The sequence below is a fragment of the Coregonus lavaretus genome (assembly GCF_964263955.1).
Source record: "Coregonus lavaretus genome assembly, chromosome: 1".
Classification (NCBI taxonomy): domain Eukaryota; kingdom Metazoa; phylum Chordata; class Actinopteri; order Salmoniformes; family Salmonidae; genus Coregonus; species Coregonus lavaretus.
The window spans coordinates 20,529,494-20,548,470 of NC_139988.1; the positions used below are offsets into that span (position 1 = coordinate 20,529,494).

Consider the following 18,977-nt stretch of genomic DNA (forward strand, 5'->3'; position numbering starts at 1 on the left):
AAGACTGAATCTGCAATAGGTAAGCAGCTTGGTTTGAAGAAATCAACTGTGGGAGCAATTATTAGGAAATGGAAGACCACTGATAATCTCCCTCGATCTGGGGCTCCACGCAAGATCTCACCCCGTGGGGTCAAAATGATCACAAGAACGGTGAGCAAAAATCCCAGAACCACACGGGGGGACCTAGTGAATGACCTGCAGAGAGCTGGGACCAAAGTAACAAAGCCTACCATCAGTAACACACTACGCCACCAGGGACTCAAATCCTGCAGTGCCAGACGTGTCCGCCTGCTTAAGCCAGTACATGTCCAGGCCCGTCTGAAGTTTGCTAGAGTGCATTTGGATGATCCAGAAGAGGATTGGGAGAATGTCATATGGTCAGATGAAACCAAAATATAACTTTTTGGTAAAAACTCAACTCGTCGTGTTTGGAAGACAAAGAATGCTGAGTTGCATCCAAAGAACACCATACCTACTGTGAAGCATGGGGGTGGAAACATCATGCTTTGGGGCTGTTTTTCTGCAAAGGGACCAGGACGACTGATCCGTGTAAAGGAAAGAATGAATGGGGCTATGTATCGTGAGATTTTGAGTGAAAACCTCCTTCTATCAGCAAGGGCATTGAAGATGAAACGTGGCTGGGTCTTTCAGCATGACAATGATCCCAAACACACCACCCGGGCAACGAAGGAGTGGCTTCGTAAGAAGCATTTCAAGGTCCTGGAGTGGCCTAGCCAGTCTCCAGATCTCAACCCCATAGAAAATCTTTGGAGGGAGTTGAAAGTCCGTGTTGCCCAGCGACAGCCCCAAAACATCACTGCTCTAGAGGAGATCTGCATGGAGGAATGTGCCAAAATACCAGCAACAGTGTGTGAAAACCTTGTGAAGACTTACAGAAAACGTTTGACCTGTGTCATTGCCAACAAATGATATATAACAAAGTATTGAGAAACTTTTGTTATTGACCAAATACTTATTTTCCACCATAATTTGCAAATAAATTCATTAAAAACCCTACAATGTGATTTTCTGTTTTTTTTTCTCTCATTTTGTCTGTCATAGTTGACGTGTACCTATGATGAAAATTACAGGCCTCTCTCATCTTTTTAAGTGGGAGAACTTGCACAATTGGTGGCTGACTAAATACTTTTTTTCCCCACTGTATATATATTTGTATATTAATGCCTATAGGCCTATATGCATGCAATGCCGTGATACATTTAGCGCTCAAATCTCTGACAGCTGAACCCGGAGGTGGACAATTATTTTTTTAGGAAAGTAAAAACCAATAAAACAATAGGCTATGAAGTTATGAATATGCTACACATCGAAACGCAACAAATGTTTTTTTGTTGTAATTTGTTATAGGCTGTTTTTAAGGACACGTAACTGTGGCTCATTTGGCCAACATCCCTCGTTTATTTACGGCGCTGGCAGCATGCGGTCTGAGGTTTCTTTCTCTCTCTCTCTTGTTCTACTCTCGGATCTGAACGGGCTTCACGGATCCGAACCGGCACGTGCCTGTTTTTCCACAGGCCTTTTCGGAACGGGACTGACTGTCCTCGGGTCCATTCGGGAACAGTTCATATTGGGTCGGGTGAGAAAGCCACGGGTCCATTTCGGAACGGGTCCAACTTTATGGATCTCTGAAGACCTCTACTGTGAACATCCAGTATTACTCTGTTAGAGAAACAGTTGTGAGTCTGGTCTAGTGGTATAACCGCAGACTCTGGACTCTGCATACCCACTGGCGACGAGGGTTCCAGCCCCTTCTCAACCTTTACTGTCTATGCCCTTCTAAATGTCCATCTTCCACTCTACATTCCCCCTGTACTGTCATAAAGAATACAAATATGAATGATCTTTAAAAACAAAAAGACAGTTCTTAGAAGAAGGAGAGGAGAGAAAAGGGGTAGGAGGAGGAACTGGTCACCTGAGATTAGTACAGGGAGCAGCTCTTTGACTGTGTTCAGTAGAATAGAGTAGAATAGAAGCTCACCTGAGATGAGTACAGGGAGCAGCTCTTTGACTGTGTTCATGGAGTTGACCAGCATCACGCGGTGTTCCTGGTGGGTCAGCTCCTGCTGTCGCTCGTCAATCATCTTGGCCATCTTCGTCATCCCTGGACAGGAACAACAACAAAGGACCGGTTATATAATGTGTTTCTCTCAAGTCATTTCCACTTCCTGTCAACATGCCATCCATGCAGAGAACATCTGGTCATACATCAGGTCATCATGTCAGGAGCATGGGGGGTCGAGGTGGGATTGATGCCGGATCAGTTTGTGTTTTGTCCTCTACCTGTTTGTCTGTAGAATCTTTAAAATGCCAAATAACATTTAAAAAAAGTAATGTCAAACAATTATGCATTGACTGTAGTCACTTTGGATAAATGCATATATTATTGTTATTATGCATTATATCATCTCTGTAGCCAGATATTGGAAACTACATTCCCTCTGTACTGGTTGTCTCACCTATGCACTAACTGTAAGATACTCTTTATAAGAGTGTCTGCTAAATGACTCAAATGTAAATGTAACTATGAATAGGCTGACCTGGTCCCAGGTTCTTTGTGTATGTGATCAGGTCCTCCATTGATTCCACCACCTCTGCCACGGTTAGGTACTCCAGGATACCTTTGCAGACGCGGATGATTTTACGAACCTGCAATTGATCAGAACAACACGAAACAGGATCAATAATCTACATTGTCTTGGTCACCCAGTTTGGTGTGGAAATTAGATTTGGAAATCCGATTTGAAGTCAGATCCATCTCTTTTAGACTAGTGATTCAAGCGAGACCTTTCGCTCTTGGACTCTAAACCCCATCTTTCGTTCTTGGACTCTAAACTCCATCTTTATTGGCTAAAGACTTATTATTATGATGTCAATCACAGCTGAAGGTGAGATAGTGTTTATATAATATAACATTAGCATAATCACTCTATCTTGGACTTTTAAATGTCCAAGACAAATTTCCCCTCGGGACAATAAAGTAAATCCTAATCCTAATGAATTGTTGGTACAGTAGTTTGTCTAGCTAATTAGACCTGATAATAATGCTGTGCTACTGACATCTCTGTCTCTTTGTCCTGCTCTGTCAGCTCCTGACCAGCTGCATGTGTTGTGTACTGTGTGTGTGTGTATATGTGTTTGTGTGTGTGTGTATATGAGTGTTTGTGTGTGTACGTGTGTGTGTTGTTACTGTACGCCTCTCCTCTCCTAGTCCCAGTGCTGCTGTATAAACAACTTCCCTGGCTCAGTCCCAAAATGCACCCTATTCCCTATATAGTGCACTTATTTAGACCAGGGTCTCCCAGTTCCATCCCAAATGGCACCCTAATCCCTATTTCGTGCAGTGTATAGTGAGGGAATAGGGTGCCATTTGGGACGAAGCCCCTGGCTGCCTGTCTCTACACTGTACTGTGTTACTGTCCCTGAGCCCAGCTGCATGAACAGAGAAACAGCCTGTCAGTGCTGACTGATGAGTCTCCCTGGCTGCTGCTACCGCCTGCTGCTCCACTCACTGAGAGCTAATGGCTGATGATTTTCATCACGGGTAGAGAGGGAGGGATGGATGGAGGGATGGATGGGGATGGATGGAGGGATGGACGGGGATGGATGGTACGGCTACCTGGTTTAAGACACTAGCTTTAGCCTTCTGAGCTGAGCTGTAATAACACACATTCGTCCCGGAATACATTTTGAGCATGGCCAAGGATGGACGGCAGGTTATGCCTGTGTGTAATTTATGTGGTTTACATGACGTTCAGTTTGAGGGAGAAATTAAACTGCTTCCAGAACCTACGGTGCTGTACTCTACGGCACTGTACTCTACTGTACCTCAGCCTCGTCGAAGGTCAGCAGCAGGTCCGAGGTGCCAGAGAGGATGCCCCGGGAGCCGTCGATGAGGTAATCCCGAGCGGGGACGGAGTAAGGGTCTGCTTTCAACATAGACGCTGCCTGCACCAGCTTGGTGCATGCAGTCTCCACCCTGAGAGAGGGAAAGAGGAACAGTGTAAAACAATACCACTAAACAATACTGTAACATAGCTCCATTTAGGCGTTAGCTAGCTGATGCTAATGATCAGGAGCTGGTCTCCAAAAGCCAGTAGGGCATCATGCATGGTTTCAGCCAATTTCCTGTTGTTAAAAGTGATTATGGATAAAAGTGTCTATACATAGCAGCAGTGTGTCTAGATGGAACTGCTGACCTGACAAAGAAAAACTAAACGCTCTTTCATGTTTTAAACACATCTACTTTCTCACGTTCTAAATCAGTATACTGCCTCCAGTCATATACTGCAAGGCAAGCAGATGAAGCCCATGGTCAATATAAAGGGCTTCTATTATTCTCACAATAGATCTTACACTATAGCATCCCTGAGCAGGTTTGATGAAAATGGCCTCGGGCGTGTACTGCTACTGCAGAGGAGATGCAGTATATTTAAGAAACCTGCTAGTCAGCGAAACACAGGTAGGCTCGCTATCATAGCCCAAGCCTCACATGTGCTGTATATCATTGAACTTCCAACCCCACGGTACGATGCACAGAAACAGGTAACAAGCCAAAGACAGACACATGTTCCAATTCCCACAGAATCCTGACATCCTACTAAAGCCTGCGGGCCAAACACTCTTCTCCTCTGTTTAATAGGGAACTGGGAACTAGAATTATTCGTTTTTTCCCCCCACAGTGCTGTAAGGCAAGGCACTGTGTGTGCAGGCAGGGCCAGACAAGAGGAGTTCGGTTTGAGTTTCCATTATAGCTAAGGCAGAATTGTCGCTGGTCTCTTGAAGCCTGTGGTAACTGGTAATGTATGTGCATATTAAAACAGGACGAGTGCTGGGAAGTGATGCTTGGACGCTGGCGGTGTCTGTGTTTAATTTTCGTTAAATTTTCGCGCCTTTTTTCAAATTTTTCGACCCTGCGGCTTAAATAACGGTGCGGCTAATCTATGGATTTTTACAGCTAACGGCCACTAGAAGACCTCCTAAATCTATGGATTTTACAGGTTACAGTCCACCAACTTTAACTCTATGGGCTCTATGACCAGTCCGCGCCCCCCACCTTTAAGCGGCGGGCTCCAGCAGGAAAAGCTGGAGGCCGGAAAAGAGTGAGACAGGTAGCGCGCAAAAGTAAAAGTGGAACCAAGAGTGGTACGAGAGACAGAACGAGAGACAGAACGAGAGCAAGACAGACAGACATTACGAGAGCGAGACAGTTTGTCTCTTTCCCGAAAATCCCCTCTGTGCACGAACCCTTACATATGGTAATTAAACATTAAAACACCTGCGGCTTATAGTCCAGTGCGGCTTATATATGTACGCATCATTCAATATCATTCAATTTAGCTGCTGCGGCTTATACTCCGGTGCGCCTTATAGTGCGGAAAATACGGTAGTTTGTAGTGTAATGGTGTTGGCAACGCCAGAGTCATGTGTTCGATTCCCACTGGGGTCACATATAAATGTATGCACTCAACTGTAAGTCACTTTAGATAAAAGCATATATTATGTATTATTAATGCATTTAATGCATCGACACTGAACAAAAACATGAACGCAACATGCAACAATTTCAACGGTTTTACTGAGTTACAGTTCATATAAGGAAATCAGTCAATTGAAACAAATTCATTAGGCCCTAATCTATGGATTTCACATGACTGGGCAGGGGTGCAGCCATGGATGGGCTTGGGAGGGCATAGGCCCACTCACTTGGGAGCCAGGCCCACCCACTGAGAGCCAGGCCTAGCCAATCACAACGAGTTTTTACCCACAAAGGGCTTTATTACAAACAGAAATACTCCTCAGTTTCATCAGCTGTCCAGGTGGCTGGTATCAGACGATCCCGCAGGTGAAGAAGCCGGATGTGGAGGTCCTGGGCTGGCGTGGTTAAAAACGACGTTGGAGGCAGGCTTATGGTAGAGAAATGAACATTACATTCTCTGGCAACAGCTCTTGTGGACATTCCTGCAGTCAGCATGCCAATTGCAAGCTCCCTCAAAACTTGTGGCATTGTGTTGTGTGACAAAACTGCACATTTTAGAGTGGCATTTTATTGTCCACAACGCAAGGTGCACCTGTGTAATGATCATGCTGTTTAATCATCTTCTTGATATACCACACCTGTCAGGTGGATGGATTATCTTGGCAAAGGAGAAATGCTCACTAACAGGGCTGTAAACAAATTTGTGCACAAAATTTGAAAGAAATAAGCTTTTTGTGCGTATGGAACATTTCTGGGATCTTTTATTTCAACTCATGAAACATGGAACGAATACTTTACATGGTGCGTTTATATGTTTGTTCAGTATAATATGTATGTATGTTACATTAGTACAGCCAGCACTGTCTTTCAGTAGCCAGCACCATGCTATGCTACATTACAGGACCAGACCAGGACCTACGCACACGCTAATTATAGTGAAGGAGATATATATAGTTAAGGAGACACATTCCAGCATGTGTATCTGATGGATGAAGACAGGGTGACGATTTGACTTCAAGGTGCCAAATGTGTTCAGGGCGCCTCCGTGACCTCTATGACCTACGCCTGCCAATCGCTTTTCACCCGTGAACTTGTTGGGTGTCCCGTGACCCTGTCGATCCCTACTGTATTACTGAGTTATAGACGGAGGTGACGGGGGCGAGGGTGTATCGGCTAAGAATGGATCGCAGAGTCAAAGCAAAGCAGCTGGGCTACAGATTATTGATAGATCGAGTGGAGTAGGAAGAGATCTCAGGAGGGAAGAGGAAAAATAAATGACACTCTTGATTAATTCATTCAGGGAGTGACTTATTGTAAGACTACTGTTTAAAATGAGAAAAAGGTGATATAGACTCAGTTTATTACTCATCTAGTACCGGGTCGAACCCCCCTTTGCCTCCAGAACAGCCAACGTTCTGCACACCACTGTTGTACTGCGCCGTTATTTGCCAGTTTGTGGCCCGCCTGTTGCCATTCTCCTTCGACCTCTCATCAACGAGCTGTTTTTGCCCATAGGACTGCCACTGACTGGGTTTCTTTTGTTTGTTGCACCAACCTCTAGACACTGCCGTGCGTGAAAAGCCCAAGAAGCCGGCCGTTTCAGAGATACTGGAACTGGCGTGCATGACACCTACGGTCATACCACCCTCAAAGTCGCTTAGATCACTTGTTTTGCCCATTCCACCATTCAATCGAACGCCTCGATGCCTGTCTGCCTGTTTTATATAGCAAGCCACGGCCACGTGACTCAGCGAACCATTTTCGTGAACGGGGTGGTGTACCTAATAAACTGATTGAATCAATACGTCCAAAGAAATCTACTGTCTGAAAATACATTTTAACAGCATGTTTTCACAAGGAGCTTTGGTCAAGGTTGTGCAAGAGCAGCTGTCCACGAAGGAAGACCATATAGAAACCTAACAGTGTTCCTTCCTGCTTCCTCCATTAGTGAAGAGCCCCTCCATAGAGTCACTCCATGGGCAAATAGTAGCCTATGAGGCAACCAGCCTCTCACTAGCAGTAGCAGGCACAGTGTTTATAATATACCATGGAAGCACAGGACTGACTGCGGCGCCACTACCAGTCCCCTAACCCTATGGGCCCTGGTCAAAAGTAGTGCACTATATAGGGAATAGGGTGCTATTTGGGACACAGTCTAAGGCAGTATTTATAATAGACCAGGGAGGGCAGGGCTATGACTCTGAGGCACTTAACATGCCATCTCTGACCTTTGCTTGCTGGCCTGGGTACAAGCATGTCTGCAGCAGATAGCGGAGAGAGGGAGAGGAGAGAGAACAGGACAGAGAGTACAGAAGTTCAGAATCATCATCGTTAACTAATGTCTAAATTGGATAGACTGGTAAATACGGTGATAAAGTTTGTGGGCTGAGAGGAGAGGAGGGTTGTCCTTCGTGTACTTACTTGATGAAAGCTGGAGGCATATCTCTCTTCATTATCTGGTCCTCTGTAGTCTGGACAGTGTCTTTCCCCACCTAGAACAGAAACACAGGGAGAGCACATTACCACATACTGTAGGGCCAATTTCCTGGACACTCCTATAGACTAAGTAATTACTTTTATATTAGCTGATGGAGATTCTCCATTGAGCATCTGGGTCCGATAAACCCACACATGAAATGAGTCAGGTTTTTAACCTTTGTTCTTCCTTGTCTTTAATCATGTATTGTCACATCTTGTTAGTCAACAATGATATAAACACTTGTTTCAACAAGTAGGTCACTGGAGGAGAGCCAGGGCAACACACACACACAGTAATGTGTAAAACAGCTGAACGCCTCTTCTCTCTCTCACACATGACTCATTTCTCCCAGTATGACCTCACACTCACACAAGGAATTATCAAAACCATTCATAGAAGATAGACTTTTCCTCTATTTGTCAATTGCAGAGAGGAGTACTGTCTTATTGCAGATGTTCAAACCAAGGGACAGGGAGGGAATCCCTCTGTTCAGTAAACATCTAGTAGTCTCTCCCTGATCCGATAGACATTTGAGCCCTGAGATTCGAGCTCGCTCTGCTAGATATTGTCTGATTCAGATGGGGCTTGTTGGCTGACTGATCCCGTCACACACACACACACACACACACACACCTCTTCATACACAGCATCATATTCAACAAATGTTAACATGCCCACTACAACTCAGGTTAACAAGCACCACGACTTCAACTTGATACTACGACTTCAACTTCATCAGCTACTCTGGTGTATCTAAAAGCAAGGATTTTTTACATTTACATTTTTAGTCATTTAGCAGACGCTCTTATCCAGAGAGACTTACAGTTAAGTGAGTGCATACATACCAACTGAGTGCATACAAGTGAGTGCATACATACCAACTGAGCTACATCCCTGCCGGCCATTCCCTCCCCTAACCTGGGCCAATTGTGCGCCGCCCCATGGGTCTCCCGGTCACGGCCGGCTACGACAGAGCCTGGATTCGAACCAGGATCTCTAGTGGCACAGCTAGCACTGCCTTAGACCACTGCGCCACTCGGGAGGATTTATAATCGACATAGGAATTTTGGGAACTTTGATACAAAGGGAAATTATAATGAAGTTGCATAATACATTTTCAAAATGATAGGGACTGCCGCTGAAAAACATCCCCACAGCATGATGCTGCCACCACCATGCTTCCCCGTAGGGATGGTGCCAGGTTTCCTCCAGACGTGACGCTTGGCATTCAGGCTAAAGAGTTCAATCTTTGTTTCATCAGATCAGAGAATCTTGCTTCTCATGGTCTGAGTCCTTTAGGTGCCTTTCGCAAACTCCAAGCAGGCAGTCATGTGCCTTTTACTGAGGAGTGGCTTCCGTCTGGCCAATCTACCATGAAGGTCTGAGATGGTACAGAGATGGTTGTCCTTCTGGAAGGTTCTCCCAACTCCACAGAGGAACTCCGGAACTATTTCAGAGTGACCATCGGGTTCTTGGTCACTTCCCTGACCAAGGCCTTTCTCCCCCGACCAAGGCCTTTCTCCCCCGATTGCTCAGTTTGGCCGGGCGGATAGCTCTAGGAAGGGTCTTGGTGGTTCAAAACTTATTCCATTTAAGAATGATGAAGGCCACTGGGGACCTTCAATGCTGCAGATATTTTTTGGTACCCTTCCCCAGATCTGTGCCTCGACTCAGCGTCTCTGCGCTCCACAGACAATTCCTTCGACCTCATGGCTTGGTTTTTGCTCTGACATACACTGTCAACTGTGGGACCTTATATAAACTGGTGTGTGCCTTTCCAAATCATGTCCAATCAATTGAATTTACCACAGGTGGAGTCCAATCAAGTTGTAAAAACATCTCAAGGATGATTAATGGAAACAGGATGCACCTGAGCTCAATTTCGAGTCTCATAGCAAAGGGTCTGAATACTTATGTAAATAAGGTATTTGTTTTTTATGTTTAATAAATTTGCACCAAAAAATAAAAACCTGTTTTCACTTTGTCATTATGGGGTATTGTGTGTAGATATTTTTTTTTTTTTTTATTAAAACAATTTTAGAATAAGGCTGTAACGTAACTAAATGTGGAAAAAGTCAAGGGGTTTGAATACTTTCCGAATGCACTGTAAATCACTGGAAATGGAATGGCTTATACAGTGGGGAAAAAAAGTATTTAGTCAGCCACCAATTGTGCAAGTTCTCCCACTTAAAAAGATGAGAGAGGCCTGGAATAAGTATTTGGTCAATAACAAAAGTTTCTCAATACTTTGTTATATACCCTTTGTTGGCAATGACACAGGTCAAACGTTTTCTGTAAGTCTTCACAAGGTTTTCACACACTGTTGCTGGTATTTTGGCCCATTCCTCCATGCAGATCTCCTCTAGAGCAGTGATGTTTTGGGGCTGTCACTGGGCAACACAGACTTTCAACTCCCTCCAAAGATTTTCTATGGGGTGGAGATCTGGAGACTGGCTAGGCCACTCCAGGACCTTGAAATGCTTCTTACGAAGCCACTCCTTCGTTGCCCGGGCGGTGTGTTTGGGATCATTGTCATGCTGAAAGACCCAGCCACGTTTCATCTTCAATGCCCTTGCTGATGGAAGGAGGTTTTCACTCAAAATCTCACGATACATGGCCCCATTCATTCTTTCCTTTATACGGATCAGTCGTCCTGGTCCCTTAGCAGAAAAACAGCCCCAAAGCATGATGTTTCCACCCCCATGCTCCACAGTAGGTATGGTGTTCTTTGGATGCAACTCAGCATTCTTTGTCCTCCAAACACGACGAGTTGAGTTTTTACCAAAAAGTTATATTTTGGTTTCATCTGACCATATGACATTCTCCCAATCCTCTTCTGGATCATCCAAATGCACTCTAGCAAACTTCAGACGGGCCTGGACATGTACTGGCTTAAGCAGGGGGACACGTCTGGCACTGCAGGATTTGAGTCCCTGGTGGCGTAGTGTGTTACTGATGGTAGGCTTTAATACTTTGGTCCCAGCTCTCTGCAGGTCGTTCACTAGGTCCCCCCGTGTGGTTCTGGGATTTTTGCTCACCGTTTTGACCCCACGGGGTGAGATCTTGCGTGGAGCCCCAGATCGAGGGAGATTATCAGTGGTCTTGTATGTCTTCCATTTCCTAATAATTGCTCCCACAGTTGATTTCTTCAAACCAAGCTGCTTACCTATTGCAGATTCAGTCTTCCCAGCCTGGTGCAGGTCGACAATTTTGTTTCTGGTGTCCTTTGACAGCTCTTTGGTCTTGGCCATAGTGGAGTTTGGAGTGTGACTGTTTGAGGTTGTGGACAGGTGTCTTTTATACTGATAACAAGTTCAAACAGGTGCCATTAATACAGGTAACGAGTGGAGGACAGAGGAGCCTCTTAAAGAAGAAGTTACAGGTCTGTGAGAGCCAGAAATCTTGCTTGTTTGTAGGTGACCAAATAATTATTTTCCACCATAATTTGCAAATAAATTCATTAAAAATCCTACAATGTGATTTTCTGGATTTTTGTTTCTCATTTTGTCTGTCATAGTTGACGTGTACCTATGATGAAAATTACAGGCCTCTCTCATCTTTTTAAGTGGGAGAACTTGCACAATTGGTGGCTGACTAAATACTTTTTTTCCCCACTGTATTATGAAACAAAGTGGAAAGCAGGTTCTTGTTTAGAACAATTGGTTGCCTGTATTGACCTAACAGAAAAGCATGAAAAAACGTATAGTGACTAACAGTGAGGAGGAGGAACTGTACTGCTTGTATGACAGGGGACGGGGCTTGGTGTGTGAGAAGCAGCAGCAAGAGGAGAAAAACTATCAAAACTGACTTTACACGTGGCTGATATGCGTTTCAAAATATTGCATGCAATATGGATCTCTTGCAATATGGATATTGCACGTCAATATTCAATTATTTAAATAATAATACAAATAATTTAGTCTATTTAATTAAAATAATTGTAAATAATACCAGCACTGTTCAGGGTGAGGGCGAGTTCAGACGAAAATACATCTAAACACACTGTCACGACTTCCGCCGAGGCTGCCTCCCCTCCTTGTTCGGGCAGGTTTCGGCGTTCGGCGTCACCGGCTTACTAGCTACTGCCGATCCATTTATCATCACTCCATTTGTCTTGTCTTCAATCACACACACCTGGTCCTTATTCCCTCATTAGTCATTGTATAAGTGTTCCCACTAGCTGTGGTGACTGTATTCTGATCTCCAACCCCAACCAGCTGTCACGTTTGTTGAGTACAGGATTGGACCAAGGTGCAGCGTGGAATGCATACATGTTTATTTATAACGTAAACACACGACAAAACAACAAAAGCACCGTAACGTGAAGCTCACAATGGCTACACACACACAAGCCAAACAAGAGTCAAGATCCCACAACATAGTGATAAAGAAATGTGTGAGTGAGATATGACTAAAATGTCACACCCTCAGTTAAACTAATTATTAATGACTAATTATTACACCCTGAAACTGTGTGATATGTGTTAGAGTGTGTGAGCGTAGGGCAAGTTAAGAGTATGACATTGTGTTACCATTTAGCAATGCGAGTAGGAGTTAGACCAGATAACAAAAGGACAAGGAGAACTGTCTACAGATAACTGAGAAAGCAAGATAAAGAGGCCTCCCAATTTAGGGAGGAGAGAAACCGTTAGGCTTGGAAGAGTGCATGTGTGTGTGTGTGTGTGTGTGTGTAACCTGATGGTCAGGAGATCAGTTTTCCAGTGGAAAACTACAGCCCGCCTAAAGAGGGGTGGGATTTTTCCTCTGACGTTTGCATATAAAAATATTGTACGACCATTTTGTTTCAGAACGTTCTCATGAATGATTGTATGCTGGGCTGCTTGGTCTGATTATTAGAGATTTACAACCTCTGGGATACAGACTGAGTAATACGTTCATTTTTGAAACATTGAGATAGAAATACTCGTAACACATAGGTAGGCAAAATGGCTGCCTAAGTATGATCCCCAATCAGAGACAACGATCGACAGCTGCCTCTGATTGGGAACCACACCCGGCCAACATAGATCCACCCATACTAGATAATACACATAGATCTACACATACATAGATACTCACACCCTGACCAAACCAACTAGCGAACTCTATGTCAGGGCGTGACAGTACCCCCCCCCCCAAAGGTGCGGACTCCGGCCGTAAAACCTAACTTAACAGGGGAGGGTCCGGGTGGGCATCTAGCCTCGGTGGTGGCTCCGGCTCCGGGCGTGATGTCCTCTCCCTTACTGCCTCCCCGTTACACCCCTGGTCCGGTCTGGACCTCGGCGCGATGCTTCCCCTCTCAGTCCTCCCACGATGCACCAAGCCCTGTCTGGACCCTGGTGTGGGAGGCCCCGACCCTGGAGAGGGGTTGACGTCTGGTTCTGGAGTGGAGCCGCTGACCGGAGCTGAACTGGACCCCGGTGGAGCAGACTGCTCTGGCTCTGGACTGGAGCAGCTGACCGGGGCTGGACTAGGCACCGGTAGAGCGGACTGCTCTGGCATGGAGTGGAGCCGCTGACCAGAGCTGAACTGGACCCCGGTGGAGCGGACTGCTCTGGCTCTGGACTGGAGCAGCTGACCAGAGCTGGACTGGGCACCGGTGGAGCGGACTACTCTGGCACTGGAGTGGAGCAGCTGACCGGAGCTGGACTAGGCACCGGTGGAGCGGACTGCTCTGGCACTGGAGTGGAGCAGCTGACCGGAGCTGGACTAGACACCGGTGGAGCGGACTGCTCTGGCCCCAGCCGTACCGGGCTGGGGACACGCACCACTGGTCTGGTGTAAGGGACAGGCATGGGCCGCACCGGGCTGGGAACACGCACCACTGGCCTGGTGCGAGGAGCAGACACGGGCTGTGCCGAACTGGGAACACGCACCACTGGTCTGGTGCGAGGAGCAGGCACGGGCAATGCCGGACTAGAGACACGCACCACTGGTTTGGTGCGGGGAGCAGGTATGGGCCGTACCGGACTGGATACACGCACCACTGGTTTGGTGCGGGGAGCAGGTACGGGCCATACCGGACTGGATACACGCACCACTAGTTTGGTGCGGGGAGCATGTACGGGGCGTACCGGGCTGAAGACACGCACCACTGGTTTGGTGCGGGGAGCAGGTACGGGCCGTACCGGACTGGATACACGCACCACTGGTTTGGTGCGGGGAGCAGGTAAGGGGCGTACCGGGCTGGCGACACGCACCACTGGTTTGGTGCAGGGAGTAGGTACGGGCCGTACCGGCCTGGATACACGCACCACTGGTTTGGTGTGGGGAGCGGGTACGGGACTGTGGAGGCGTACTGGAGGTCTGGAGTGTAAAGCTGGCACAACCCGTCCTGGCTGGATGCCCACATTCGCACGCACGTGCGGGGCGCTGGCACAGGACGCACTGGGCTGTGAATGCGCACTGGCGACACAGTGCGTATCTCCGCATACCTTGGTTCCTCAATGAACACACGCTCCTTTTGTTGCCTGACCAGCTCCTCTCTCTGTGCATCCACTAATTCCTTCTCCCTACGGGCCTCCTGCAGCGCCTCCTCTTGAAGGGAGCTCTCCTGCTCTATCCTCGCTATCAGCCCCCGTAATGTGGTGGCCTCCTCTCTCAAATTGCTGATCCGCAGGTCTTGGAGGACCTCTAAAATAGCGGCCTCCTCTGCTTCGTCGACCACCCCGTGTGCCCCCCCAAAAATGTTTCTTGGGGTTGCCTCTCAGGTCTCCTTCGTCGTCTCGCATTTTGGAGTCGCCGTCTTTTTTCCCTCGCTGCCTCTGTTTGCTCCCAAGGAAGGCGATCCATACCATCCTGGATCTCTTCCCACGTCCATGATCCTTTTCCTTCCAGTATCTCCTCCCATGTCCAGGCTTCTTGCTTTTCCTGGCCACGCTGCTTGGTCCGTTGGTGGTGGGATCTTCTGTCACGTTCGTTGAGTACAGGATTGGACCAAGGTGCAGCGTGGAATGCATACATGTTTATTTATAAAGTAAACATACGACAAAACAACAAAAGCAACGTAACGTAAAGCTCACAATGGCTACACACGCACAAGCCAAACAAGAGTCAAGATCCCACAACATAGGTAGGCAAAATGGCTGCCTAAGTATGATCCCCAATCAGAGACAACGATCGACAGCTGCCTCTGATTGGGAACCACACCCGGCCAACATAGATCCACCCATACTAGATCATACACATAGATATACACATACATAGATACTCACACCCTGACCAAACCAACTAGCGAACTCTATGTCAGGGCGTGACACCAGCAGGCCCTCTTTGAATAGAACTTTGCTATAGTGCAAGAAGAGCAGAGGTGGTTAAATTGGTTTGGTATTTCTTAATTTCAAAAGAGGAGTGCTGTCCGCACACTGCAACAAAAGATTATTCAGACTAAGTCATTCTTAATATCATCTTTTTTATCCATTACCGGTCGACTGACCCAGACGGTCATTGTGGGAGTATGCTATCGCACCAAACAACCGGATATCAAGCGAGCCTACCAGCCAGCAGGGGTCCAATTTCCAGCTGCCAACAGAACTGCACAGACCAGTGCAGTGATGTGACGAGGAAACCCTTGTGTTGTGAATGAGCTAGATAAAGTGGCCGGGCCGGGGGAACAGACAAGGCCTTGTTGACATGCACTCAGAGAGAAGAAATGCCACTCTCAAAGCCTGGAGGACTGAGGCAGTGACACAGAGAGAAAGACACAGCCTGGCTTTCAGAGGGGGAGCTTGCACCAGATGCTAGGCTGGTTCTATATATTGTAACATCCCGGAATGGCTATTAGGCCTAAGTAAGTGTCCTCATCGACGTCTAACAATCGCCCGCTCTGAACGTGTTATGGAAGGAAAGCATAATAGCAAAAGTATGTAGTATCCAAAAATTTTCCTAATCACAGGAAGAATGCGTGAAGCGAAGAAGCAAAGAGATGAATTTCCTGTAACTAAATCTGCAGAGGCTTCAGTACCAACAGCTCCACAATATGGCGACCATGAGGTAAGTCAGGTGAAGGTGATCCATTTGGCATTTCCATTCTTTAGTAAAATATGCCTCTTAAATAGGAAAGCACTCGACTCTAAAGTTAAGAAATAACTGAAACGTTATGTTGGCAACTGCATGTTATGGCAAATACTAGATAGAGAATTAGAGACAAACAAACACCGCGACCATGGACCAAATACAGTAGCTGCCGACTCAACTAAAGTGAGTTTAGAGACCAACAGAAATATGCACTGGCAAATCAGGGCGGGAATCCCTGATATGACTGAACTGGGAAAACGCATGGAGGAGGCCGAAACTGGCTTAACCCTGGAGAAAACCGCACGAGAACATCTCCAGAAAACTGTGGCTGAACAAAAATACATAATTACGGGCTTACTGAAAGATTAAACCCGATGGAGAACTTCAGTCGTCGTTCAAATCTACATTTCGTAGGTTTCCCCGAACGCTGTGGAACAACTGGAATGAAACAATTCCTGGAAAAGGTAATACCACAACTACTGGGCCAGGAGAACTTCACACAAGCTCCCACAATCGAACAAATACATCAAACAGGTGTCCCAAGAGGGGACACGAACAGCAAACCAATGGGCATCATCGCAAAGTTCCTTAGCTATAGGGAGAAAGATTAAGTTATACGACTGGTCATCAAAGCCACAAAAAAGGAGTCAGACCTTTGATGTATGAGGGCCATTGGATCTAGCTACATCAACGCCGACATGAGCAGAGACCTCTACATGAAACGGAGAGAACCCCGCACAACTACGGGTCAAATGGAAGGAAAGAGACATCGCACTGAAATCAGCAAAATAATCTACCCGATTCCTGGATAACCTGGACAAGGAGAACGTTGGAAATGGCATTGAATGAACTGTATAGACTACAGGACTGCCTCCCAACAGACGATGTACAACAGGTGGCGAATCGCATCTCTGCATGTCTGGCAGACATATCAGTATGGATGACGGATCACCACCTCAAGCTGAACCTTGGCAAGACGGAGCTACTCTTCCTCCCGGGGAAGGACTGCCTGTTCCATGATCTCGCCATCACGGTTGACAACTCCGTTGTGTCCTCCTCCCAGAGTGCGAAGAGCCTTGGCGTGACCCTGGACAACACCCTGTCGTTCTCCGCTAACATCAATGCGGTGACCAGATCCTGTAGGTTCATGCTCTACAACATTCGGAGAGTACGACCCTGCCTTACACAGGAAGCGGCACAGGTCCTAATCCAGGCACTTGTCATCTCCCGTCTGGATTACTGCAACTCGCTGTTGGCTGGGCTCCCTGCCTGTGCCATTAAACCCCTACAACTCATCCAGAATGCCGCAGCCCGTCTGGTGTTCAACCTTCCCAAGTTCTCTCACGTCACCCCGCTCCTCCGCACACTCCACTGGCTTCCAGTTGAAGCTCGCATCTGCTACAAGACCATGGTGCTTGCCTACGGAGCTGTGAGGGGAACGGCACCTCCGTACCTTCAGGCTCTGATCAGTCCCTACACCCAAACGAGGGCATTGCGTTCATCCACCTCTGGCCTGCTGGCTCCCCTACCTCTGCGGAAGCATAGTTCCCGCTCAGCCCAGTCAAAACTGTTCGCTGCTCTGGCACCCCAATGGTGGAACAAGCTCCCTCACGACGCCAGGACAGCGGAGTCACTCACCACCTTCCGGAGACATTTGAAACCCCACCTCTTTAAGGAATACCTGGGATAGGATAAAGTAATCCTTCTACCCCCCCCCCCCCCCCCCTTACCCCAACCCAAAAAAATAAAATATAAAAAAAACATTGTAAAGTGGTGATCCCACTGGCTATAAGGTGAATGCACCTATTTGTAAGTCGCTCTGGATAAGAGCGTCTGCTAAATGACGTAAATGTAAAAATGTAAATGTAGTCTACTGAATTTAGGTGAACAATGGACTATTACAGTACACCCCACCACATCAAAAACACAAAAGAGAAAGGTATGTGTTGTTAATGCCTTCACCTGGGGCGGCAGTTGGAAGCACAGAATCGTCTAGAATGTCATGGAATGCTGTAGCGTTAAGATTTCCCTTCACTGGAACTAAGGGGCCTAGCCCGAACCATGAAAACAGGCCCAGACCATTATTCCTCCTCCACCAAACTTTACAGTTGGCACTATGCATTGGGGCAGGTAGCGTTCTCCTGGCATCCGCCAAACCCAGATTAGTCCGTCGGACTGCCAGAAGTGTGATTCATCACTCCAGAGAACTCGGCCATGGAAACCCATTTCATGAAGATCCCAACGAATAGTTATTGTGCTGATGTTGCTTCCTGAGGCAGTTTGGAACTCGGTAGTGAGTGTTGCAACCGAGGACAGACGATTTTCACGTGCTATGCGCTTCAGCGGTCCCATTCTGTGAGCTTCGTGGCATACCACTTCGCGGCTGAGTCGTTGCTGCTCCTAGACATTTCCACTTCACAATAACAGCACATACAGTTGACCGCGGTAGCTCTAGCAGGGCAGAAATTTGACTAACTGACTTGTTGGAAAAGTGGCATCCTATGACAGTGCCACCACTGAGCTCTTCAGTAAGGCCATTCTACTGCCAATGTTTGTCTATGGAGATTGCATGGCTATGTGCTCGATTTTATACACCTGTCAGCAACGGGTGTGGCTGAAATAGCCGAATCCACAAATTTGAAAGGGTTGTCCACACATACTTTTGTATATATAGTGTAGGTTTATCCTGCAACTGTCTAGTCACGTCAAGCAGGGGTTATTAATATAGTTCAGGAAATGCACAGAGTGTAGCCAAGGTGGTGACAGACACAAATCAAATGCCTCACTTGTCCTGTGCACCAAAAGAAACCATACAGCAAGGAAACATGCATCACACACACTTGATGATACAGAGTAGTAGTCTATCATGAGTCTTTCTCATGACAATATTCCTATTCATAAGCTTTCACAAGATTCTGTGAGCAGATATGTTTGGTCATAATTCATTGAGAACATCTTCTGGGCAACATAAGCATACTATTTATA

At 46.7% G+C, this 18,977-nt stretch overlaps 1 protein-coding gene across 1 annotated transcript in view; it reads right to left on the reverse strand.

Moving 5' to 3' along the window:
* Positions 1 to 18,977, reverse strand: part of LOC311127740 (vinculin) — a 78,337-nt gene that overhangs the window by 41,263 nt on the left and 18,097 nt on the right. Inside the window, exons 2-5 of the mRNA XM_084159608.1 lie at positions 7,919 to 7,989; positions 3,847 to 3,997; positions 2,559 to 2,667; positions 2,000 to 2,122 (exon numbers count right to left, since the gene is read on the reverse strand). Of these exons, the coding sequence (XP_084015734.1) occupies positions 2,000 to 2,122; positions 2,559 to 2,667; positions 3,847 to 3,997; positions 7,919 to 7,989 (454 nt within the window). The remainder of the gene's footprint in view (positions 1 to 1,999; positions 2,123 to 2,558; positions 2,668 to 3,846; positions 3,998 to 7,918; positions 7,990 to 18,977) is intronic.